Raw genomic sequence first — 25,481 nt, forward strand, 5'->3', positions numbered from 1 at the left:
GTACCGCCCAGAGAGCTTCGACTATTGGGCGGTATAAAAATGTAATAAATAAATAAATAAATGCATATTGTGAGCAGAGTGCTGATGTATCATAAGAATACACAGTGACCCCCCTCACTCTTCGGTCAATCTCGAACTGGGTGCTCTGCAATGCACCCAGCCATTCATGCACCTCACTGGTATGCACAGAGCATCCTATGTTCCTAGCCCTTCCCTAGGTACAGGCTATCCTCGCATGAAGAAGTACACTGGAGACAGAAGTAGCTTGGGGACCAGCAGGGCCGGCCCGAGGTATTTTGCTGCCTGAAGCGAAGAAGATGGTGTCACCTCCCATTCCATGTGCAAAAGCATGGACTGGCAGATGAATCTATCTTCCACAGTAATTCGGGGACAACGTTCTCCCCTGAACTTGAAGACAGCAGGTAACTCACAAGGCACAAAGCAGACTGCAAGACACACAATTCTCTCCTTGAACTCCCTGCTGCTGCCTCCCCAGCATCTGCCGCCTGAGGTGATTGCCTCACTCTGCCTAATGGTAGGGCTGGCCCTGGGGGCCAGCATGGGAAGGGAAGCATCACAATATATGCTATGGGGATCACTCAGCTCTCTGCATGTAGAACAGGCCGCATTATGTAGGGTGACCCTATGAAAAGGAGAACAGGGCTCCTGTATCTTTAACAGTAATGTAGAAAAGGGAATTTCAGCAGGTGTCAATTGAAGAGGCTGAAATTCCCTCTTCATCACAACAGTTATTTATTTATTTATTTATTTATTTATTTCATTTTTATACCGCCCAATAGCCGAAGCTCTCTGGGCGGTTCACAAAACTGCAGTTCACAAAAGTTAAAGCTGCAGAAGCCCTGCCCTGTTTTGTATCTGGCCACCCTACTATAGCTAGTGTAGCTTTAACTGTTGTGATGAAGAGGGAATTCCACCCTCTTCAATTGATACCTGCTGAAATTCCCTTTTCTATATTACTGTTAAAGATAAAGGAGCCCTGTCCTCCTTTTCATATGGTCACCCTAGCATTATGCCCATTTCACCTCCTGTTCTCCCTTTGGTTTTATTTCACCAAAAAGCTCAAAAAATGACATAAAAGATAGATAGAAAGATGATACGTCTCCTGCAGCATCCAAATTTTAAGATTTGAGAGCTAGAAAAATGTAATATCCCAGCAAGCAGAAACATTAACTTGAGGGAAAACATCTGGCTCTTGTACAAAAAGAACGCGTTAGCTACTGTGCATTTATTGCAGGAAGAAAAGATTCTCTGGAAAAGCCTTCAGGTGCCTGGCACCTGAAATAATTACATAGCCTCCTATCTGGGATGTTATGGGGATTTCGAAAGGTGGTAATCAGTTCTTTGTCAAGTACTCAATCTGTTTTAAGTTCTGAAAGTGGCTTTATGTCGTCCCCACATAAATATGATTTCTTTATTTGCTGTATTAAGTGCCTCCTGATTCTCCGGAAATTGCTAACAAGTGCATGTAACTGTGCTCACCTTCCTAGGGTGTCTTCCTTCAAGAAGAGCTTAATTGAACAACAAGCTCAAGCATTATTTAAAGATTATCTGTTGTGCCACATATGCAAAGCAGCAAGAGTAACTGGCCATTTCACCTGAAAGCCAATAATTTTATTCACCTAAAAATTAGCTTACTAGTTACTAATCAGCTTGCAAGGCAAATATAAAGGAAGAAAATCAATTTAAACTCCCTGTTTGAAGCTTGTGCCAGGTCATTACCGAGAAAGCCTAATCTTCTAAATAATTAAGGCTCTGCATTTGTGGAGCGAGTCGAAAGAAACTTTACAGATGAATAATAATTCCGAGCTGCTGTTTGGCTCTTTTAATCTATAATTAGACTATGCACTTCAAATAGAGATATTATTAACCTGACTCAAGTTTAGAAGGAGAGCCTGTGGAAGAGGGTATGTCAGGAAGCGCCTGGGCTTTGCCAGAGAAAGTCACCCTACTTTGGAGACTTCAGTTGCCCAACACGAAAAGAAAACGTTACACGTGAGCACCTTTGAGAGCAGCAAGAACTGCACACACCCTGATTAAGAATAAATGATGCTGCAGCACCCTGAGAGCTGCTCAAGGACATTTGAAGCCTCTGGAACAGCATGCCGGATGTTGTCACTTGTTTCTGCTTTGATATGGATAGTTATTATTTCAGTATTTATGATACTCTTTCAAAGGAACCTCATACCGCAAAGGCCTGAATGGCTTGTGCAACCTGTACAGTGGACGGAGTGTGCAGAGCGTGAACAGGAAAGGCCATCCTGGGAAGTGGTGGATTTGAAGTAGGGCTGTGCACCAGCCCCCAGAACCGCTTCATGGCCCGATCCGGAACTTTTGGATCAGGCCTGAATTGGTTTGCGCTGCTCCGACCCTCCTCCGACCCGCTTTGGATCGGATCTCGGGGTGAGATTCGAAGGGTCGGATCGAGATTCGCCCCCCATTTTGCCCCCCATCCCCACTTACTTGCCGCCATGGCAGAGGCAGGTAAGTGGGGAAGGGGAGACAAAATAGGGGGCGAATAAATCCCCTTCCCCTCTTACCTGGCTCTGTTGTCTGCTGCGGCAGAGCCAGGTAAGGCTCCCCTCCCCCCATCACTTACCTGCCTCTATTGGGGTCTGGCACCAGCTTCAACTGAGGGTCAGGCTTCAAACCGGAAGAGCAGGCCGTGGCCTGCTCTTCCAATTTGAGGCCTGGCCCTCAGTTGAAGCTGGCGTCGGACTGCGACAGAGGCAGGTAAGCCCCCTCCCCCCTTACCTGGCTCCGCCACTGTCACCACATGGACTGCTGCTGCGGAGCCAGGTAAGGCTCCCCTCCCCCCCCACTTACCTGCCTCCATTGCGGTCCGGCGTCTTCAACTGAGGCTTGGGCCTCAGTTGAAGCTACCACCGGATCACGATGGAGGCAGGTAAGCCCTCCTCCACTACCCCCTTACCTGGCTCTGCCGCCGTCGCTTCATGGACCGCGGTGGCACCACGTAAGCCTCCCTCCCCCAACACTTACCTTTCTTTGGAGCTCTGGATCGAGGTGAAGGATCTGCTTCATCTCGATCTGCAGCTCCCCAGACCCGATCCAGCTCCGCCTTTGGCGGAGGTGAATTGGGCCGCTCCGCTACTGCTTCTACGAAGCGAAGCGGAGCACAGCCCTAATTTGAAGCAGGCACAGTGGCCATATGGGGGTGCCCCAACTGTTCCCAATATAGCTGAGAACTAAGACGACACTTTTATACTCTCGATTTTGCTTTCAATTTTTTTAAGCCCACTGAATGCTTAAAAGCTATCCCATGCTCCTTTATACTTAACTGGTCTTATTTTTGTGGTTTTAACTTAGTTTTATACAGATCTGTGTTTTTTGTAAACACTCTTGAACATCAATTTGATAGAAAAGTGGGTTTACAACCTTTCTAATGAATGCATAGTAAATATCTAAGAGGCATATTACATTGTGCGCCGCCATGGGCTCTTTTGGGTAGAAGAGTGGAATAACAACAATAATAAAGTTGAAAATACTGCTCTGAATAGCAGTAAGGTTAATAGCGACATTTGAAGCATAAACAGTGTAGGATCAGGATACCTAAAATACTTTCACCTCCCATATCAGCCTGCCAGCTTATTGAGATTGATAAGAGAGGCTTTTCCCTGTCTCTTATTGGTAGGTCAGGGGCAACCGGTGAGGATGCTGAATTATTCCAAGGCTGTGGAACTCCCTACCTAGGGCCCTTCCATTTTCTGGCAGGTTTTTGACCGGGTTAAGTTATTTTGCTGATCCTTTGGAGAATGATTTTTATTGTTATTGTTGAGATATATTTGTTGATATTTTAAAATATATTGTAAACTGACTTGAACTTTTTTTAAAAAGGGAGATATACATACTTTAAACCAGTAAATACAAAATTTGCCCCCCCTGCACAATGCAAAGACACAAGAAACTGAAGGAGTCACTTACTCTTCTTAGAGAAGAGCTTCTTTCGCCGTCCAATGGGGCTCAGCTTGTATTCATTCTCCTCGCAGTTACAGTCCTCGCTGTTCCCGCTGTAGTACTTGGGCAGGAGGTTGGAGATCGCTTTGCTGCTGCCTGGAGCAGTGAGGCTGGCCATTCCTTTGCATTTGTGCAGCTTCAGTTTCCCACTGGCATCTTCTGTACACTGCCACTTCTGAAATTTAAAAGGGGGGAGGGAAATGTGGCGTGATAATGAAAACTTTCTTCGACATAGCCTTGAGATTCAAAGTTGGTTAATATGATCAGTATTGGGGGCCTTTATCAGGGATCAAGAGATACAGGGGGCCACGCTGAAACCTCATTACCTTGAAGGAAAACACTGAAGCTAAACTGTAGATTATGCTTGAGGATATTTATGGAAACATATTTCCTTGTATCTATTGCACCTATAGTCCAGATCAGAAGCAGTGCTACAGAAGAACAAGCAACATTCTCAACCGTGAGCTGCTGCCCCAGGCCCTTCTTTAGAACAGAGGAGAGTGTGCTTGCACAGTTAAACTAGGACTTGTCATTCGAGAGACTGTTAGATGTATGCTTCCCTCTGTGCTATCTAAAGAACTGCAGAATTTCAGAGTTTCTTGTGCACAGGAAAGAGAGAGAGAGAACAGGTAGGAAAGGCAAAGCACTGTAATAACTGGAGATATTGATCCCTGGGACAGCACTGCTGGAAGGATTGACAAGTCCAAGATATATGGATTCATTGGCTCTAACACTGTTGTTATGCTGGCAGAAGCAGTTCTGTCCATGGATTTGGAGAAGGGCTATTCCTTCTTTGCACAGTGCACTCTCAAAGTGTGCTCTGGAGGTCAGGGAAACCCTACAGAGCGGGTTTGAAGGTGGCATGGAGGGCTACAGTGGGGTGGAGCGAGGGAGAAAGTCCTGTTGTACTAGCTGATGTCCACTACAACTTTGGATTTGATGCTCTGTGAGTACATCCACACACGTAGAGTGTGGCATGGCCACTGTGCGTGCAGACTGTAAGAGAAAACATGATGGGATCTCAGTCAGCATTCTTGTCCATGAGAACAAAGGCAATCTTGACAAATCAGTCACTGATAATGCCCATTTTATGTATATAAAATGTGCTATCCCATCTACCGCCAAAGTTTATAGCTAAAAAATATTTTGGCCAGTAGTTCCACTTGTTTCAGTGTAAAGAATTAGAACTTGGCACAATAATGATAACATAACATAGACTCCATTGATTCTGCTGTCTACTAAATAGCTTTGATGAAAATAGAGGAGGCAATCAGATTAGGTCTCTGAACCATAATTCCCTCTACCGTATTTCTTCGATTCTAAGACACACTTTCCCCCCTAAATAAACAGCTCTAAAAATGGAGTGCGTCTTAGAAACGATGGCATCTTAGAATCGAAGCAATATGGTAGATGCAAAAAGACTCTATCCTATTAAAAAAGGGTCTGAAACGTCCATTCTCTCTAGCTTTATTGCTTTTAGAAAGCTGAGCAAGCAGGGCTTTTTAAGATTGCTTTGCAGGCTGATTGGGGCCTACAGCGCGCCCCGTGCAGCTCCGGCCCTCGTCAGCTGCGCCGGGAAGACACGCGGCTCCAAGAGTCAGGAGGCTTATCCCCCTCCAAGCACCGGGTCCCCCCCAGCCGCTGCGCTGGGAAGCGCGCGTCCCGCCTGGAACTCCTCACGCCCACGGAAAAACCTGTGCCCAGAGGCTAAAGTGCTGCTCCACCGAAGCTGCTCTCACGCGGCAGCTCCAGCTCCAATCGTCTCTCTCCTCCTCGTGCAGGCAGGCCTCCAAAAGAGGAAGTTCCTGCAGCAGCCGCGAGCCATGCGAGCAAAGAGGAGCTGGGAGGGTAAGCGCCTGGTTTTTTCCTTACCCCTAAGCCCCTCCCAGCCCAGTGGCACCAAAACCCAGCTCTTTTTAAGATATTTCTAAGACATTTCTAAGAAATTCTAGTCATAAAAGATATTCTAAGAAATTTATTTTTTCTTAGAATCAAAGCTTTTTTTTTCTGTTGGTGGTACTGAAATTAGTGTGCGCCTTAGAATCGATGGCATCTTACAATCGAGGAAATACGGTATTTCCAATATTAAAAATGTCCTGCATTGTTGGTCCCTGGCCGACAGCTGGTTGGCCACTGTGTGAACAGAGTGCTGGACTAGATGGACACTTGGTCTGATCCAGCTTGGCTCTTCTTATGAGCACCAGTGATTCTGTAGCCAAAATGGCACCTTCCACACAACAAGGAAGTATTGGCAGGTTTGGGGAAACTCCCAAAATTTGTACAAAAACTCTTTAGGATCCCCTCCCCAAAACTGCCCAGTTATGACAAAGCATGCTCAGTGGCTCCACAACAGATCTGTATAAGGGGAGTATGACCGTGGCAGTTTTATTTTCAATTCCTATCCTAATCATGTCTTTTTCACAGCAGCTGTACAGTGAGTCAATATTTTCATCAAACAGTCCACCACAACCCCAAGATCTCTTTGTTGGTTAGTCACCACTAGCTCAGATCCCATCAGCTTATACTTGAAGTTGGTATTTTATTTTATTTTGCCCCGTGTCACTTTTTACTTGCTTACATTGAACCGTATTTATCATTTTGATGCCCATTCTCCTAGTTTGGAGAGATCCTTTAGGCGCTCCTCGCCATTTATTTTGTTTTAATCACCCTAAATTATTTGGTATTGTCAGCAAACGTGGCCACTTCACTGCTCACTCCTAATTCCAGATCATTTTAGAATGTTGAAAAGCACCGGTTCCCAATACAGATCCCTGTAAAACCCTAATGTTTACATCCCTCCTTTGGCAGAATTTATCATTCATTCCTACTTTGCTTTCTGTTTTTATGGAAGTACCCTCTTGACTCCCCTTTCAACTTCCTTTTTACTAATTCCTTCTTTTGAAGTCAAATATGACTGTGTTGGGCTTCCTTCACAATTTCCCACTTAAATAAATATTAAATCTGAAAGCACTGTGGTCACTGTTTCAATTTGTTCAACAACATTTACATCTTGTACTAGGTCCTGGGCGACACCATTTAGGATTAAATCCAGGGTCACCTCTGGTCAGTTTCATGTTCTACGTCACAGCTGCTTAGGGCATCAAGTAAATTAACCTCCTTGTTGTAACTTGAACATTCATTTATCCTGCCAATGTGGGGGTAATTGAAGTCACCCATTATTACTTCATTGACTGGAGGCCTCCTTGATTTTGTTTTAGATCTTTCCAAGATCTTCAACGTCTCATCAAGATTTGAGGTGGGACAGGCGAGCAAGAATTTAAGTTCAATGATTGGTTCTAATAAACTAAGTATTGCATGATAAATATGTAAAAACCACACACAACAGTTTTACATTTTAAATGGTGTCTGTTGCCATTCTAAATTATTTTGTAGTTTAAAAGTATTAGACTCTTAGTTCCAATTTTGCGGTATTACAACATTCTAGATTTATTCTTCTGTGCTATCAGGAAGATTTTCCAAAGTTCTTGTTGTTTTCTCAACACAGGGAAACAGCTCTTCCATGAAGTCAAGATTTACAGCCAGGCAATGGCTTTGAGCTGAAGACTATACACAATTTATTTTATTTTAAAAATCTTTTTGGAGGAATAATAATTCTTCTCCTGTTATCCACTGGTTGCAAAGAATACAAATGTTCTTCCTCCCACTATAAATTCTTGCTATAGCTAATAACTTCTAGATTTTTACATGTAAAATTGTTATGCTACTATCATGGGTATCTGATGGATAGGTCTCATGAGGCAATTGTGAATATTTTTAGTGGGTAATTTTTTTGTTTTGTTTTTAGCTGAACCAAAATTCCTCTTTTCTGAGAACATTTCTGATTTCTTTTGTCACTCCAACCCCAAGAGAAAGGTGTCTTTCCAGAATTGCCTGGAAGTATTCTTCAACTTTTTTTGTGGTGGCCACATTCCCAACCACACCACCCGACTCCCACTCCAATGCCCTGGAACAACACCTCCACCTGGCCCCTAAGTCAAGGAAGCTTTCATGTACCAAGCTTTCCTCAACCAGGAAAAGCTTAGATGCACCGAAGTCAGGAGTGAAGGGAACTGTTGTTCAAGGAGAGGCAAGAGATTGCTCCTGCCTCTCTCTGCATGGAGAAAAAGATGGTGTCAGAGGTGGGCTTCAGAGGAGTGATGTGGCTTCAGTGATGGAGGGTCCATCCATATGTCATCCACTGTCCAAGGGGGTGAACAGGAACACAACCTGGTCCCTGGAGTCTAAACTGTGTCCCAGCTGGTGTTCTAATGTCCTAGCTGGTGTTCTGGGGTGGCTTTTCAGAGGGTATGAAGGGCTAATGAAAGGTGTGTGTGTGTGTATGTGTGAAAAGCCATAGTTCATGTGCAGCTTTGTGCGACTGATGTTCTTGGACAACTTTTTGTATCTCACCCAAGACTTCTATAAGAACCTAAGAACCATCCTGCTGAATCAGACCAAAGTACCACACTGTGTTTCACACACTTGTGTCGAAGATGCCACAAACAACATGCCCACTGCTGCCCTCACAGCTAACAAATAACCTCCATTAATTTGTCTAATCTATAATGTTTTTCTGTAATCCTCTCCGTCTCTGCTCTTGTTAGAATCCATGGGTTCTGTTTTCATTCTTTTTAAAACAATACAAGTGCAAGTTCTTAATACTCTTAGCTGCAAATAATTTTGAAAATATAAACCAAAACCAAAAAGTAAAAAGAGAGTTTGAATTCATTGGGTTTTTTTAACTGCGACAATTTCTTGTTCCAGATGCAAAGAGATGGTATCAATTACAGAAAAAAGATTGCAGAACAAGCATATGCCACATGTCTCTCCCAAAGGCAGCTTGGAATCTGCTAATTAATATATGGAAAATAGCTATGGCCCTTCTTGAGGTAATTCCCACACTCTGCTAGTGTGAGACCACCAGCGATTTCCCACTATAAAAAACATGAATCAGAGGGTTCTGCCTTTTTTTTTTTGCTGTGTCATACAGTAACAATTTCTGTAGTACAAGACAAATGCAAAGCTAGCATGTTTACTTTGGTGGTTTGGTAGCACCAAATGGGCTCCCACACTCACTCTCTGACATCTCTGGTACCCAGGAGAGCATAACTTCAGAAGTAAGCAGTCAATGAGGCCTTGACAAGGGCAAGGGGAAAGGCCAGATGGCTCGAGTTCATAATTTCAGATGTATCAATCAGGTAGTTCCATTGATTAAACCAATTCCTGCTTTCAGCTCTGCTAAATAATACCTTTTAGCGCAAGACTCAGATAAATTCAGTCGAAAGGGAATCCAGACTAATATCTCAAATAGCAAGTAATAATTTGCATCTGCACAGAGACCAGAGAATTTGCATGCTCAGCTGGGTCAGATAAAAAGATGTTTCTTCTTTACTCAGTGCATAGATAAACTATGGAATTCACTATGGAAGGTATAGTAATGGCCACCAAACTTGGATGGTTTAAAAGGCAGTAGAGAAATTAATGGAGGATAAAGCTGTCAATGGCTAGTAGTCATAATGGCTAGTTATTACCTCCAGTATCAGAGACAGATGCTGGGGAACATGGGTGGGAAGGCTATTGCATTCATGTTCTGTTATGGGCTTCCCATAGGCATCTGTTGGCCACTGTGTGAAACAAGATGCTGTGTTAGGTAGGCCTTTGGTCTGACCCAGTACAGCACTTCTTATTTTCTCAACCCTTTCCCTAAATTCTATATTAACTTCCTATCTCCTCTTTCAACACTAAAACTTTCTCCCTTTTGTTTTTTTTAGTAATCTGCCATTGCTATTAGCTATAAGCAGCCTTCCTCTCCTGTAAATGCATGTGAGGTTTTGACTCCCCACTCCATTTCAACAATTCAGTCATTTAAACCATTCAACAGATGTAGCACAATAAATTGGGTAATCTGAAGAGTCCAGCAAACTGCAGAAAATTGCAACTGGTGCTAATGTTCCCCAATTAAACTGTTTCTGGGAAAGTATTATTAATGTAATTTCTGACATCAGAGACCTGACTGTGATCCAAATCCCAAATAGCACTTAATGTGTATTCTCCTAATGGCAACTAGAATTTGTACAGTGCAAAAATAGGAAAAAGTCACTGCAATTTGAAACTATTAAAGCAGACATACTATATTACACTTCAATGGCGTATGGGAACCTATTCTATTTCTATTTCTGGGAAGAATATGGAAATCTGTTTTGTATTGAGGACAATGTTATGAAAACAAGCAGAATTTGAATATGACCAAAGTTCGCTTACGATAACATGAACAATTAGATTCGGCTTAAAGGTTCCTGTTTATGTGCTTCAGATCAAATGAAAAATATGTGCATATAGCTAAAAATGAATGGAAATATCTGAAAACTGTCTTGTGTAAGAAGATAACTAATTTAATATTGCACATCAAGCCACTCAATGTTTCAATAAGCCACAAATTCCAGAGCATAGTAGAAAAATATATAATATGCTCACACGCAATTATATCACATTTCCTTAACAAGAGTCTTACTTCTTTAACATTCACATAGCTCCCCCACCCCATTCTAGGATAGACAGGTGTCCTACTTTACAGAGAACAGTCCTCTATCTGGAGGTCTGTCAAATATTTGAAGGTGTCCTCTATTTGAAGGGCTCTCTTGTCGAAATCTGGTTTAAGGATCAAGACCCATAACAAGGGAAAGCAGGGGCACTGCAGTTCCCCATTACCTGGACAAGAGGCTGAGCATTAGGCACAAAGGTCGCACTTGGTTACTTTCCCTCATATTGTGTTCCTATTTAAATTATAACTATTATTGCTAAATGTGCATCCTTAGATAGAATTTGGCAAATACGTAAGTTATACAAATTGGTATCCTATTTTTGCATTCCCTTGTGTTTGGTGATGCATAAGTGGCCACCCTAATTCCCAGACACATATCAGATTTCTATAGAGAAGATTTGACCTCCTTCCCAAATCCAGGCTGCCACATCATGAGTTTGCCTTATCACCCTTCAGAGCTTTCTTACAACTGCAGCAATTACAGTTGTTAACTCAGACTCACTACTTGGGGCTCCAATCAGGAATAAATAGTTGCAAACTTCCTGGAAGGATTTTCTATTACAAGATTCAGTTTGCTTGTTTGAGTCACTTGAGGCACAGTCTTAATCTTAGGGCACTGTTGCTTGGATAAAGGGGCTGAGAGATTTAATCAGCACAGCTCCCAGAGATTTCAATGCATGGGACACTGAATCACTCAATTTGTTCTGACAATGTAATTTATCAGAGAGACGATATTGTTACTTTAACTCAGAATGGTATGAAAGGTGCAACTCTAGCTGTTACAAATGAACTAGCAGAAAGCCACCCCCCTCCTGGATTTGCACCAGTAAAGTTAATGATATACAATAAAATCCTTTGAGCAGGGAAGGAATTTGGCCATTTCATCCCTACACTCGCAGAAGAAGAAGGAAAGGGCTGATTTAATTACTCTTAGACTACAAGACTCCTAATTTCTCCAGTGGGAGGTAAATTTACATCTGTTCAAGGCAGCTTACTTTATTGTCTCTGGAAGCATGGTAGCAGTTGCTTCCTTCTAACTCAGTCACATTTTCCCCCACCCTGAAAACTGGAGCAGGTTAGATTCTTATTTCTTCCTTCATGGAACTAGAGATTCAAAGGGAAACAAAGAACACAGGATTCCCATTTGTATGTTTTCTTCTGACTTGTAACCCTTTCCAATGGCTGCTGTCTCTCCATTCCAGCTCTAAGACCAGGTTTCTTTGACAAGTAGAGAAAAGAATCTCAGGATGGCACATGAAAAATGGCAAGAAGGATAAGGATTAGCACCCTCTTCCTGCTTGTCCTCTTCCCACAGGACTGGAAATCCCTTGGTTACACCAAACATCTACTTCTGACTGTTGTGTTCCAAGATCTTGGAGCTAATTCACATGATCAGTTCAGGAGATTTCAGTGTGGCAAATCATGAATGTGAATGGACTAACATGTATTAAGAATGGCCTGGTTCAGACAACACGCTAAACCATGTTGCTTAAGCACAAAATGGTTAAGGGACTCACCTCCTCCTAGTTCAAGCCATAACACAATAGGGTGAATCATCCTCATAACAGAAGGGGCAAATGTCTTGCTCCCAATGGTAAAGGAAAATGTATAGTAGCCTGGCTGATAATGTGAAGCAAGGAAGTTATGGGCTGCACCACACCATCTAACAAATGAAACCATAACATTCTAGAAGGATATAACTATAGTAATCGGTTACAGCAAATGAAAAAAAGAAAGTCAATCTTAAAAGACTTGCAGCACGATCCTATACTTATAAGTGAGTACCACTCAGTTCAGATAGGGTTACTTCCAGGTAAGTGGGTACAGGACTGAAACTTAAAGGATGGGTGCTGGCATAAATAATCATGGACCACTTCTTCAGTTGCCTTCATTGTTATCCTCAGCTGGCAGATATATTGTATGCATGTGTAGAACATTTTTTTTAAAAAAACAACAACCATGGGGCCCAAAGACCATAAAATGCGAGTCTGCAATCTATGACATTTTGATGCAAAGCTCAAAAGCATGCAAGAAAAGCAGTGACCATTTACAACATTAGTAAGTGACAACACAACAGGTCATTATCCTAACTACAGGTATTAAATTAGCATAGCAAAGCTAGAGAGATTGTGTTCTCAATTGTGTTCATTTGTACTTTGCAGACTGCACTGCTCTCATGCATGTCATGGTCATTTGGCACCAAGGCTGACAATCCGGGGGGATCTATTCCTGCATGTGCATGTATGTGTTACACATTTGTACATCTACCAGCTGAAAATTACATTTCCAGCATCTGACAAATTAGCTCTAGAACACACAAGCTTTTGCCACAATAAATACGTCAGCCTTTAAAGAACCACAAGACTCTTCCCCCCCTTGTGTTTTCAAAAACTAACCCAAAAAGCAAACCCCCAAAGTGCTGTGAATAATTCATTTGAGGAACAGAAAACCACTTAAGAAATATCCAATCTGTTTAAAATAAGCCATTCACCCTCAAGGGCAATTTTTTTTCTTATTCCTTATTCTAGAAAAAATGTGCTCTCTTTAGACTTCTCAGAACATGTTTGACACCTTGTAAAAAACCACTTTGGGTTGAAAAATGTCCACTAGTTGTCGAATTTCATCCACAGCTACAAACAATCCACGGAAAGGCACATGCTAAGCATCACGGATTTTTCATGGGTAAATCAAGGAGCAGCTTCATAGAATCATAGAATAGCAGAGTTGGAAGGAGCCTACAAGGCCATCAAGTCCAACCCCCTGCTCAATGCAGGAATCCACCCTAAAGCATCCCTGACAGAGGCTTGTCCAGCTGCCTCTTGAAGGCCTCTAGTGTGGGAGAGCCCACAACCTCCCTAGGTAACTGATTCCATTGTTGCACTGCTCTAACAGTCAGGAAGTTTTTCCTGATGTCCAGCTGGAATCTGGCTTCCTTTAACTTGAGCCCGTTATTCCGTGTCCTGCACTCTGGGAGGATCAAGAAGAGATCCTGGCCCTCCTCTGTGTGACAACCTTTTAAGTATTTGAAGAGTGCTATCATGTCTCCCCTCAATCTTCTCTTCTCCAGGCTAAACATGCCCAGTTCTTTCAGTCTCTCTTCATAGGGCTTTGTTTCCAGACCCCTGATCATCCTGGTTGCCCTCCTCTGAACACGCTCCAGCTTGTCCAGCTCTAGCATGTAATGGGATCCTTGATCTCACACCAAACTTTAGAAACCCATCTTTAATTCATTGTTCTAAGAAAAGCCTTGTAGGTGGGGATTCACAATTTAAAAAGGATGAACCTCTGTTGATTGTTATCAACCACTCATCTGTAGATATTTTCCCAAGAAAATTATAGTCTTGAATGCTTCCTCAAAGATTATACTGTCCTAATATACAATTACCTAGTGGACAACAGGATAGAATTATAGAATGATGATTTCGGAAGGCTATTTTAGATTTAGAGATTACTCTTTTCTTTTTGACATCAGCATCAATTGACTTCCGTTTGCACCTGAAAGTAAATGGTGATGAAGCAACAGTTTTCTACCCCTTTGTCCAACATAATTCAGGATAGCTACAAGAAGAAAGGATATTCAGGGCATCTTTACATTAAAGGGAAATCATGTTGCTTACCTTGAGCATTGGTGCTTTCTGCTTTTTGACGTGATTGCTATGGGCTGTACTACATGGAAAGAGACCACGTGGTTTGAATTAAATACTTCCCATTTAAGCATGCTCTGTTCACTTCTATTGAGACATTGCTATCTAGAGGTGGAAGATTCCGCTTTTTTCCAGATGTTTCCACTTTAAAAGTGGTTCTTTTCATGACGGAATTTCCAACTGTTGCTGTGGGAGACATCCTAGTCATTCACAATGTCGTTTAAAAGACCTGCAAACTTTCAGGACTGGCCAATCACAAGCATGCAATAAATCACTCATTTAGAGAAGCCCTCAGTGGTGAGTAACAGGGGAGGACTCATACTATTGAGAAGTATTATAATATAGTAAATAGCTTACTACTATTATAGTAAGCAATATTTAAAATACAGTAAAAAACAACAACTCAGGACACAATTTATGTAAGAACATGCCTTCTCTTGAGCGAGATGTTTCTGAGAGATAGGCCTTGACTACTGTACCACAGTCTTCTATTGTTCATGTGGTTGTGCTGTGTTGCAGGGCCTTTTTCATTGTGGCACCTACCATGAGGAATGATCTCCTTATTTGAGATCAGGAGAGCTCCGAATATGGCATGTTTCTACTAACAGCTGAAGACATATTTGTTTGCCCAGATGTTTTCCTGACTGCTAGCATTGCCAGCTAACCCTCATTATTTTAATGATATATTTTACTTTTCCTTACTGTTTTATTGTCTTAGCGATTGGTTTTGTTGCCTTGTGTTATGATTTTATTTTGTGAAATGCTTTGGATTTTTTTAAAAAATGAAATGTAGTACATAAATTTTCTTAAATAAAGTAATATGTATTACTATTTACACATTGCTTATATGGTCTCCCAAATGCTCTGCTGTTGGGGAAGATAGAGAAGTTGCTGCTGTCCTACTCAAAAGCCTTTGCACACTAGCAGGATAGTGGGAGTGTTCAAACCCAGTCATGAAAACTTTCAACATGTTTACAGGCCGCCAAAATCAAAGAGAAGTCAACGGTTGGAGCATTCATTGGACACAGTGAGACTGCTTTGGAGATCTTTCACAGGAGTTAAAAATCTTCTCGGCAAAAAGATTCAAGAAGTGAGACAGTACAATAGGAAGCAGTAAACCTCACCTTAGATAATGTCTGCCTGCAATGCCAGTCCCTCACTCAGGATTCATTAGCATGACGCAAAGTTTAGAGTACAAAATAAAATTCACCTCTGATAGCCTGCCAGATCAGTGGATGGAACCACTCAGACAAATCTGTATAAACTTTGCAAAACTACTTAAATGGAGCCTTTGTGGAACTGTTATGATGACACACGAGAGCTTCTGGGAACACGCCGTAGAGCGGAGCGGTTACTGTTAAGTGGCTGTCTTAAATGAGCCTGCTAAGCTGATAGAAGTGATGCAGCTTTCACTGGGCTGTTTCAACTCACATTATCCCTAACACATATATTAAATTATCTTCATCGTCATCATCATCATCATCATCATCATCATGATTTAAACTGCATAGTGTCTTTTGGGCATTAAGTCCTTTCACCTTAACACTACAGATATTCTTTGCTAGACCCAAGCAAAATGTTCAATATGCTGCCTAAGGACTAGGGGCAGCATCCAACGAGTACAACCGCTAACATAAATTACGTTAAACTAGCGTAAAGTACTCTAGTGTAATGACAACAGAGTTAGCTGGCGTGGCAATTTCCCAGGGAATTGACGTTAGCGGTTGCACTGGGAAATTGAAGGGATTTTAGCATTTCAAGACACATTGTAGTTAACTCAAGCTATCCCAGTACAATGCACACAGGTTGCACTCAACACTTCCACAAGGTATAGCTTTTGTCTTAAAGATCAAAGTTATAGGGCTTTCCTACAAGAGCGGTCTATAGGAAACACATTTCCCCCAAGTTCCAGAGCCCACATCAGATTTCAGTTTGCTCCTTGACAGCATTCAAAAAGTTCTGTCAACAGGGTCCTATGAGAAGGTTTAGAACTTGATAACCTTGAACACTTATGCCAGGTCAGATTAAGTACCATCTAGACCAGCATTGGTGGCTCTGACAGGTAGTGGCCATCCAGGCTCTCAAGTGGGGTTTCCTATTTGATTCTTTTCACAAGGGAATTGTTGTGGGAAGTACTGCATGTAAACCGCCCAGAGAGCTTAAGCTATGGGACAGTATAGAAATAAATAAATAAATAAATAAATAAATAAATAAATAAATAAATAAAAATATAAAGCATGTGCTCTAGCACTTAGTTATGGTGCTTCTTCCTTACTGACTGGATTCAGTCAACATGAAGTTGAGTATGGATTGAGTGTAGGTTGTTGTTAAACCATGGGGTTTTGTGGAAATGTAGGTTTTCGTGTAGTCTGAACCCAGCTGTATTAACAAACCATGGTTTGTTAATTACAAACAATCTATGCTTTGCTGTTGGGTTGTGAATTGTGGGTTGTTTGTGATAGCAAACCATAGTTTGTTATTGTGGCTGGGTTCAAACAATATGATAACTCACATTTCAACAATCACCCATGGTTGAAAGACAACCCACGCTCAAAGGTTGAGTCTTGTCTGAGCCCAGACATAGCCTGTTTCCTATGCACTTCCAGGTTGATTAAGATAATGGGTCATGCTCTTGTTAGTATTACTACAAAACATGGGAGAGGGAGAGGAAAGAGAAGGGAGAGAGAAAAGGCAGGATTTTGGAAGACCTACGTTCCTGCTGGAAATAATGGCCTAAAGGTGTCTGATATAATTTCATCTTTGAAGTTAAAGGTCAAACTATATATTACGTACTGACATGATTGCAGCTCCCTCTCATGACTTTGTTTATTCCAAGGGCTCAATCCCAGGCATATTTAAAAAGAAAGAAGGTGTATAACTCCCAGCATGCCCTGGACAGGTTCCTCTACTGTCACACCGGGTGTAAATTTTAAGCAGCTAGGGAGAAAAAGATTAAATCTTTCCTTCCTTGAGTGTGATGATTCCAATCCAGATCAGGGCCCTGCACATTCAGAGTAAACAAAACAAGAGAGGGAGCTGAATGCTACATAATTAAGATAAGATGTTGCATCCAGATGTGGCAATAAAAAGGATAACCAAGTAATCTATGTCCTTAAAGAGCTATGGCATATATTCTGAAAGAAGGATCACCACTCATGAAATAATACTTTCGCTATACACAGACATAAGAGCAAATATAGACACATCCCCTCCTCCCATCAGAGACATTTCTTGTCTAGACAGAGCAACAGGTGTAGAAGAGGTGCTTGTTGCATGGCTGCGAAGGGTCACTATTTGGAAATCAGCACAGTCTCTAATCAATTTGATTGCTGCAAGTTCTCTTGATGTCTGTTTGCTCCATTTCATCCTATGCTGAAGTGCCCAAACCAATTCATGTTGAAATGCCCCAAACAATTCTTCCAAGCCTAGTCAACAAACATGTAGACAGCAGCGATTTTATCATTTCTCCTTTGCCGGCAGTGAGGCTGCTGGAGTAATGCCTAGCTATTCAGTTCCTACCGACACTGCAGAAACATTTTATTATCCTTAAAAGAAAGGGCAAGGCAATATTGTACAGTGCTAGATGGAAGGCTGCTTACCTTAAGTGGCCCTTAATAGTCAGAGGAAGTGGGGCTAAAGTAACCATTTATAAAGAGTCACTGGAAACATTGGTCTGAATATCTGTGAAAAGGCTCATTCATCTCCTTGACCCTCCTGCAGAGCTGAAAGCCACAGGAAAGAGAAAGGCCTAAAGGCAAAACTGGATGTAATGGGCAACAAGGGAATAGTGCCAAAATGAGGACCTTGCATTACACCCTGATCCCCTATAATAGGGCTGCACACACTTTTCAGCCTCAAGAGCAGCACTGCGCATTGCCAGGAAGGTTGGGGGACACACATTCGCACGAGCATGCCCACAGTCAGGCACATGCACAAACACACACACACACACTCACATGCACACACAAATACCGGCTTAGTGTATTGTCTGAACAGGGTCATTTTGAAGGCTCATTTAGCTGAACTTGAGAAGGAAATGAAAGAGGGGGAAATGGGCCCTGAAGCAATTCTTATAATTTGACCCAAATTCTAGGGAATTTTTGCCCACTCCTTGCTGCAGGTTCATTGGCTGCTGTTACTGGAAGAGCAGCAGAAGGGAAAGTTAACTCTAAAACATCATTCTGCCCACCTACTGTAAGGCTGCAATCCTATGCATGTTTAGACAGACAAAAATCCTGCAACTCCGCATTCGCTAGCCAACTATGCTGGCTGGGGAATGCTGAGAGCTGTAGGGCTTTTCCCTATTTAAACACAAGTAGGATTGCACCCTAAGATTCTTTTTCTTTTTCCTAAAGCTTTTAAAACCTGATGTTGTGTGGACTCTATACTGTAAGTTTTACCCTACCCAGTGCCTGTTTGCATTCTCTTCCCCTCCTTATCGCTCTACTATGATTTTAATAGAATGTAAGCCTATGCGGCAGGGTCTTGCTATTTACTGTTTTACTCTGTACAGCACCATGTACATTGATGGTGCTATATAAATAAATAAATAATAATAATAATAATAATAATAATAATAATAATAATAATAATATATTGAAGGGATTTTGAAGCCCTTGTTATGCTAGTTCAACCTCATGATGCAGCAATGTTTAGATTTACTTGAAAACTGGATGGATCCTCACCTGCCCAAGCTGTTCACAAGCAGTCTGATACTCAGCTCGCTGGCAGAGATCTTTTACCCGTTGGTATTTGGGCAGGAAATTTTCTTCTTGAGCATCCATTTTTTCATTCTCTCTCTTGTGCAACAGTTTACTGTAAAAAGAAGGACACGCACACATACTTCTGTTAAGGCTGGATGCACACACCAGTACTTCACATGATCTGTGCACAAATCCCACCAAGGGACGTTTCAGTTATATCTATCAAATCGTATTTGCCTTCTTGTATTAAGAGTTCATGTTGTTGTTGTTGTTGTTGTTGTTGTTGTTGTTGTTATTTACATTTATATACCACCCCATAGCCGAAGCTCTCTGGGCGGTTTACAAAAGTTAAAAACATTCTGTTCATTCTGTTTGTTTCCTATACTCTGGGCATTAGTATATAGACATTGAAGACTATGTGCTTTATAGTCTGGCTTCTTTCCTATACTATTGTGAAGACTATTTGGGGGCATTGTTAGAACTGTTCTCTCTCTTATGGTGCATAAGCCTAAATCCTTTGTTGCCTCCACGTTTACATCTCGCTCCCCAGTAGGACTCAGTTTAAAGCCCTCCTGATGAAGGTGCAACCAGTCCCTTGCCAGCAGTCCATCTTCCAAGTAGCATAGTCCCAGAATCCAAATCTCTCACATTGGCACCACCTTCATAGGCAGTCATTCACCCAGAGTATTTTTCTTTCCCTTTCCATTCCCCTTCCAAGAACTGGGAGGATGGATGAGAAAACTATATGAACTTGCAGCTGTGAACTCATTTCTTTGACACAATGCTAATTTTGCCTGCTGTAAAAAGGCTCCATATTTGGCCATTTCGTGATATGGGCTACTTCATTCTTGCTTTCAAGTCCCTTTCCCTGGCCCCAATACCTCCCACCCATGTGTATGTATTTAATACACTGTAGAAAACATTGTTTAGTTTAATAAGTTCAAAACCACAGTCCCCGGAGATGAAATAATATGTACAGGAAATTTACAAGAATTGTTTTACATCAAGAAATAACTAGGAAGTGAAATCAAATGTAACAAAAGGATTGGTGCAGACACAGCTAGAAGAAGTCAGTATATTAATATTAGTATTAAGGCATTGTGTCGAAGAAATGTGTGAATGGGCTGTTTTGTCTGTGCCCACCCTGTTTTGATGTAAGGCCTTTCTATTAGAAATTAAGTTCTATAGCAATTTGACCCAAACTGTACCTGAAAATATATTGAGCAACACTTGCTCAACCAACAAGAAGTGTTGACACATTAGTCAGAGTGTGAACCTCCCGGTGAGGACAGGAAGAGTAGTAACCACAAAGGAACAGATGTTCCAGGATTGCAATACCCATCTATGTATTGTTTTTCTAGTCTTAGAATTATCTGTACTCTGCACATGCATAAATGCCTTGTCTATCATTGGTTACTGTATTGCAAAACTGTATTATGATTGGTTTATTATATGAGGAAGTTCTGTTGTTGCTTCTGAGGATGTTACCCTATAAGTATCTTAGCGTTGCCTACAACTAGTGGGCAGTCCTTCAGATCCTCTAGGGTTTGCCACCTTGCAGTACTGCAGGCTGCTCGTAATAAAACTTTTCCAAGATGAGAGGAATTGTGTCTTGAGAGTCTTTGACCGCCACTCAGCGAACCAAGGGAAACTGCCCTTTCGGGTTCCTCCACAATTGTCATTGCCAACAATGTGTAATTTGACCTACACAAAATGTATTAATTAAAATTCTCCACTCAAATTTTGTGCCAAGAAAATCTGCATTCTGTGATGTGTACAGATCATACAAACTGAGAATTTTTGCAGAGTTTTGCATTCCTGTGAAGCAAATCCTTCTGGCAGTAAGGGTTAGAAACTTTCTTTTTTAAAAGAAAAAGAGAGGAAAGGAAAAGAATCTAAGGAAGTTGAATTTTATTCCCAACACTGCATTCTGTTTCTCCCCCCGCCCCTATGCTCCTATGTTATCACTGCACACACACAAACATAGTGCTGCATATACTGCCTTTTTGTGAATGAGGAAGGGAAGTCGCTATTTTGTGAATTAGGCAAAAAGGCCACCATTTTTATTCATTAGGCATGGGCATTAAAATGGGAAGTAGAACTATTCACGGAGAATAGATCTATCCATGGCTATTAGTCTTGATAGCTAAATGAAACCTTCAGGTTTAAAGGAAACACACCTCTGAATAGCAAAAATGGGGGAAGGCTGCCCTGCCAGCCCTTCTTCTGGGCTTCACATAGAGATATAGTTGGCTATTTCATGAAGTAGGAAAGGGAACTGTGTAGTTCATGAAAGAAGCCATGGCCTAAAGCATTATGTTTATTGTCTTTTTACTACATGTGTTCTTATTGTACAGCAGTTCCAATGAAAATAGAAAATGCTAACAAATAAAAATGAAAAGTTCTAATAAAGTTTGCTTCTTCCATTAATAAATCCATTTCACACACATAGCACAAAACCCACCAATTAATACTACTGCTGAGGAAAGTATATCATTTAACATGTGCAGTTTTCTTTGGCTACAATGATTTAGGGATCTCTTCCTTTAGGAGGCCAGGACTCTGCAAAACAAACAACCTACTTACCCTCTCTCCACCAGAAATGAGTCCCTCCAGACCTTCATTTTCTTTTTCAAATGGAACCTGGGAAAACAAGATTAACATGAAAGTTGAACAATATCCCTGGGCCCTAACAGGATTTGGCTCCTCCCTTGAAGATATCTAATTAGAAAGGACCTTGCGAAGAAGCATAGGCAATCTCAGTTTGTAGGGTGATATGGGAACCATTTTTCTCATTACAAAAAGACCTCTATGGGACACACAAAATGAGATACACAAATAACACTACAAACATGCAGAAAGTTAGCCATGTTGACCTTTCCAAAATCCATATTATTCCAAATCTGTATTAGTGTAATCCCTTTATTAGGCTGATCAAAAGTTGATCAAACATTGTGCAAAACACATGCAAGTTTTTGACAGTTTGCACAATTTGGATGACCTATTGGTTGGCCTAATAAAAGTATTACACAAGTATCACTGACACACAGGCTTGCTGCAGACATACTTCATAACCACGATTAGCACTAGTTGCTTTAACTCTGGTTAAGGTACCAAACACACAGTAAAACCATTATTTAACTTGGTTTTAAAGTTAAATAAAGTTAAAGTTGAGCGAAGTCCTGTCCTCAGAGTGAGTGTGTAGTGAGACACCAGTGAGAGCTGTTGGTCACCTTATAAGTAGACAGGCTACAGAAGCAGGGGGACTTGGTTAGCTAGATAATCAGACGTAATGCCAGTCATGGTTAATTCAAACCACGGTTTCACATCCTGGCCTATGATCAATATCTATTCTGGAACTACTAAATTAGATGCTGGATTCACAACAACAATGATCACTGCTGAAATCAAGAGGACTCAAGTTAGTCCTAACTCAGGTTAGTCTGGATCCAACCCCTTATGTACATGCATCTGAGTACTCTGAAGTACCTGTTGTCCCATAAACCTCTAGGATGTACAGGAAGTAACCAGCAGAAGGAAATCAGATTAGCAGAGTTGGTCACTGGCTGGGGCATGCTGGGAGTTGCAGGAGTTTTTTTCTGTCTAAACATACGTAGGATTGTATCCTAAAAGGAGTACACGCAGTAGGGAACAGGATTTTTTCCCCTTACATATGGTTGTCTATTCTCCAATTAAAATGCATAGTTATAAAGAATGCACAAGGAAAATTCAAGACTGGTAATTTTTGAAACACGCATGCAAAACACACACAGAGAAAATCAAATATATTGTAGTTGGAAAACAGAACATGCTCTGTTCAGTAATCAAAACATTCAAACAATGCCAGTGAAGTATTCTTTTAAAAAAGATTGAAATAAGGTCGAACATGCCAAAAAGGCTTTAAATACTTATTTCTCCACCATCACTCGATCGGTTTATTCTGTATTCGTTTAAAGCAGTTTGTGAACTACTGGAAATATGGGAGTTGTGTTCAGTACATTTTCCACCCTTACCTATTGACCGGTCTTTCAGAATCCAGCAGTTTTAGAATAGATTTCCCATCCATATCAAGTGGAATGTCCAAGCCAGCAATATCTAGAATTGTAGGAGCAAGATCGATGTTCAATACAATGTGAGGATTCCTGAAAAGAAATATGCATACACAGACTTTATAAAACAACTGGAACAGTAACCGCCATAACAGATACAGAATGACAGTTTCAATCATATCTTGGCTTAATAAGCCAAGATATGAACAAGACTTTTGTCTGTGCACACAGCCTTTGCACACACTGGCAAATAAACCAGGAAGTCTTCAACTCATGATACCTCCCCATTTTGTCCAAACCAGGAAACAGCTGGAACAAGCCAGGATATTAAATCACAGTTTCAAAGTGGCTTAATGTCCTGGCTTGTTCCAAAGCTGTTCAGCATAGTTTCTTTGTTCAGATAAAATGGGAAACTATGGTTAATCAAAGACTTCCAGGCTTGTTTGTCAGCTCGCACAAAGGGAAGAGCAACAAGGTTGCATGCATGGACAAAAGGTTTGTTCATATCTCATCTTATTAAACCAATATTATAATCCTAACATGGTGACTTTAAAAAGGACCCATAGGACAACTTCAAATATTTGGAAATGAAGCACAATTAAATGTTGAAACTGAATAGACCAAACTATTTACAAGCTAAGGTAAAGGAGCAGCCAAGGTCAAGGACAAAATGAAATAAAATGGGTGTGAAAATGCAAATAACAACCAAAGTTTCTCTGCCATGTTTGAGGATTGTCAACCATTATTTTACTGTGGAGGATATCCTACAGTCATCACTTGATTTAGCTGCTTCAGAAAACAGTATAGAAATTAATGTCTGCACTCACTGCAATGAAGTTGTGTGAATGTTCTAAGGATCTGCTTTACACCAGATTAGACTATGGGCCTTGCTAGACGAGGCCTTAGTGCGCTGTGAGGCCCGGTTTCCCTGCTGTGCGTCCAGACGACGCACACGGGAATCCTGGGTCAGGCCGCGCTGAAGCCTCCCCTAACACGCCATAATAAATAAATAAATAAATAAGCGAAGTCGCTTATGGTGCGCCTTTTCTGCAGCCCCGGCCTCAGGCAAGGTCTAGCAAGGTCCGTGGCTTTTAGCCGGGAAAAACCACGGACTGGGCACAGCGCTCAGTCTGGGGGGGAAGGCCGGACCCGGCAGGAGAGGTGGGGGAGAAGGCCGGGGAGAGGGGAGAGCGGGCAGCACAGGCATCGGGGACAGGGAGGGCAGGCAGCACGGGCATCAGGGAGAGGAAGGGAGGGCACCACGGGCATCGGGGAGAGGGAGAGCGGGCACCACGGGCATTGGGGAGAGGGAGAGCGGGCACCACGGGCATTGGGGAGAGCGGGCACCACGGGCATTGGGAGACCGGGAACCATGGGCATCGGGGAGAGGGAGAGCGGGCACCACAGGCATCAGGGAGAGGGAGAGCGGGCACCGGGATGGTATCACGGAGAGGGAGGGAGGGCAGGGAAAGAGTGGCCAGGGAGGCATCGGGGATGGCGTGGGGGGGGGGGAATCAGGAGCGGAGGGGGCTTAATTTTTTTAAAAAGGCACTTACCTTGTCGGGCGGCTTCGGGGCGCACGTGGCCCCTTTAACCCCCCCCCCCAAAAAGGCCAACGCTGCAGGGCTTCCGTAGTCCCTGCGTGTCGTGCGTAGGAGCCGAGGCGGTGCGCGCTAAAGTTAGCGTGCCGTCGCCCCGCCTCCCTGCCGGCTTATCCAGCATGGTCTAGCAAGGCCCTATGGTTCACCTAGCCAATCTACTCTGATTGTCAGGATCTCAGGAAAGGGTCTTTCTCATCATCTGATCCCTGATCCTTTTAAGTGAGATGCCAAAGATGGAACATCAGACCTTCTGCATGCAAAGTATTGTTCTACCACTGAACGATGATCCAATCTCTTTAGGAAATTTATCACCCTGCTACCTACTGATGAAGGGTAGATGAGAGCAGAAGCTTGAAAACAGACATTAGGCAGACAAAGAAAAACCCACACATACACAGTGGAACTAATAAGGGAAGTTGGTTTTGCAACAGTTCTCAGTGCCCGGAATCTCAGAAACATTAAAGTATTACCCAATTTCTACAGTGAGATCTTCTAGGTCTTGTAGCCATGTGAAAGTTTCATCTGAGGACCTAGAAATGTTCTCCTCGTTCCAGATATCTGTGAGGGTGGACTTGGTGGTTGTGCTTTTTCAGTGGTAAGGAAAGTATTCTGCAAATGCTCAAAGGCACTCTCATTTATTTCCCCTTCTGAGAACTGGCACTGAAGCCAGAACCTAGCAATCCATGACACAAATTCAGCTCTGTAGGACTATTAAGTATTTTATTTTACTTTAAACTAGTGAAAGGACCTGGCTTCACACAGATTAGAATTTCTTTTCGTTTGCTTTAGTGAAAACTTCAGGCAAACTTCGTGTCAGAGTTGGGCACGGTCTGTGTGAAAGCAGGCCTCTAGGTATCCCTAGGCAGAGTAGGGTGACCATTTGGAAAGGAGGCGACAGCTCCTGTATCTTTAAGTTGTATAGTAAAGGGAATTTCAGCAGGTGTCATTTG

General features: G+C 42.1%; 1 protein-coding gene across 2 annotated transcripts in view; it reads right to left on the reverse strand.

Annotated features, from left to right (window-relative positions):
• The window catches only part of SULF2 (sulfatase 2), a 127,043-nt gene that overhangs the window by 21,541 nt on the left and 80,021 nt on the right, over positions 1 to 25,481 (reverse strand). For both annotated transcript variants that reach the window (XM_063145779.1, XM_063145787.1), the window contains 4 exons: positions 22,895 to 23,023; positions 21,468 to 21,524; positions 18,864 to 18,993; positions 3,961 to 4,168 (listed from right to left, as the gene is read on the reverse strand). In XM_063145779.1, the coding sequence (XP_063001849.1) occupies positions 3,961 to 4,168; positions 18,864 to 18,993; positions 21,468 to 21,524; positions 22,895 to 23,023 (524 nt within the window). The remainder of the gene's footprint in view (positions 1 to 3,960; positions 4,169 to 18,863; positions 18,994 to 21,467; positions 21,525 to 22,894; positions 23,024 to 25,481) is intronic.

Source organism: Elgaria multicarinata, chromosome 1 (assembly GCF_023053635.1).
Source record: "Elgaria multicarinata webbii isolate HBS135686 ecotype San Diego chromosome 1, rElgMul1.1.pri, whole genome shotgun sequence".
Classification (NCBI taxonomy): Eukaryota; Metazoa; Chordata; class Lepidosauria; order Squamata; family Anguidae; genus Elgaria; species Elgaria multicarinata.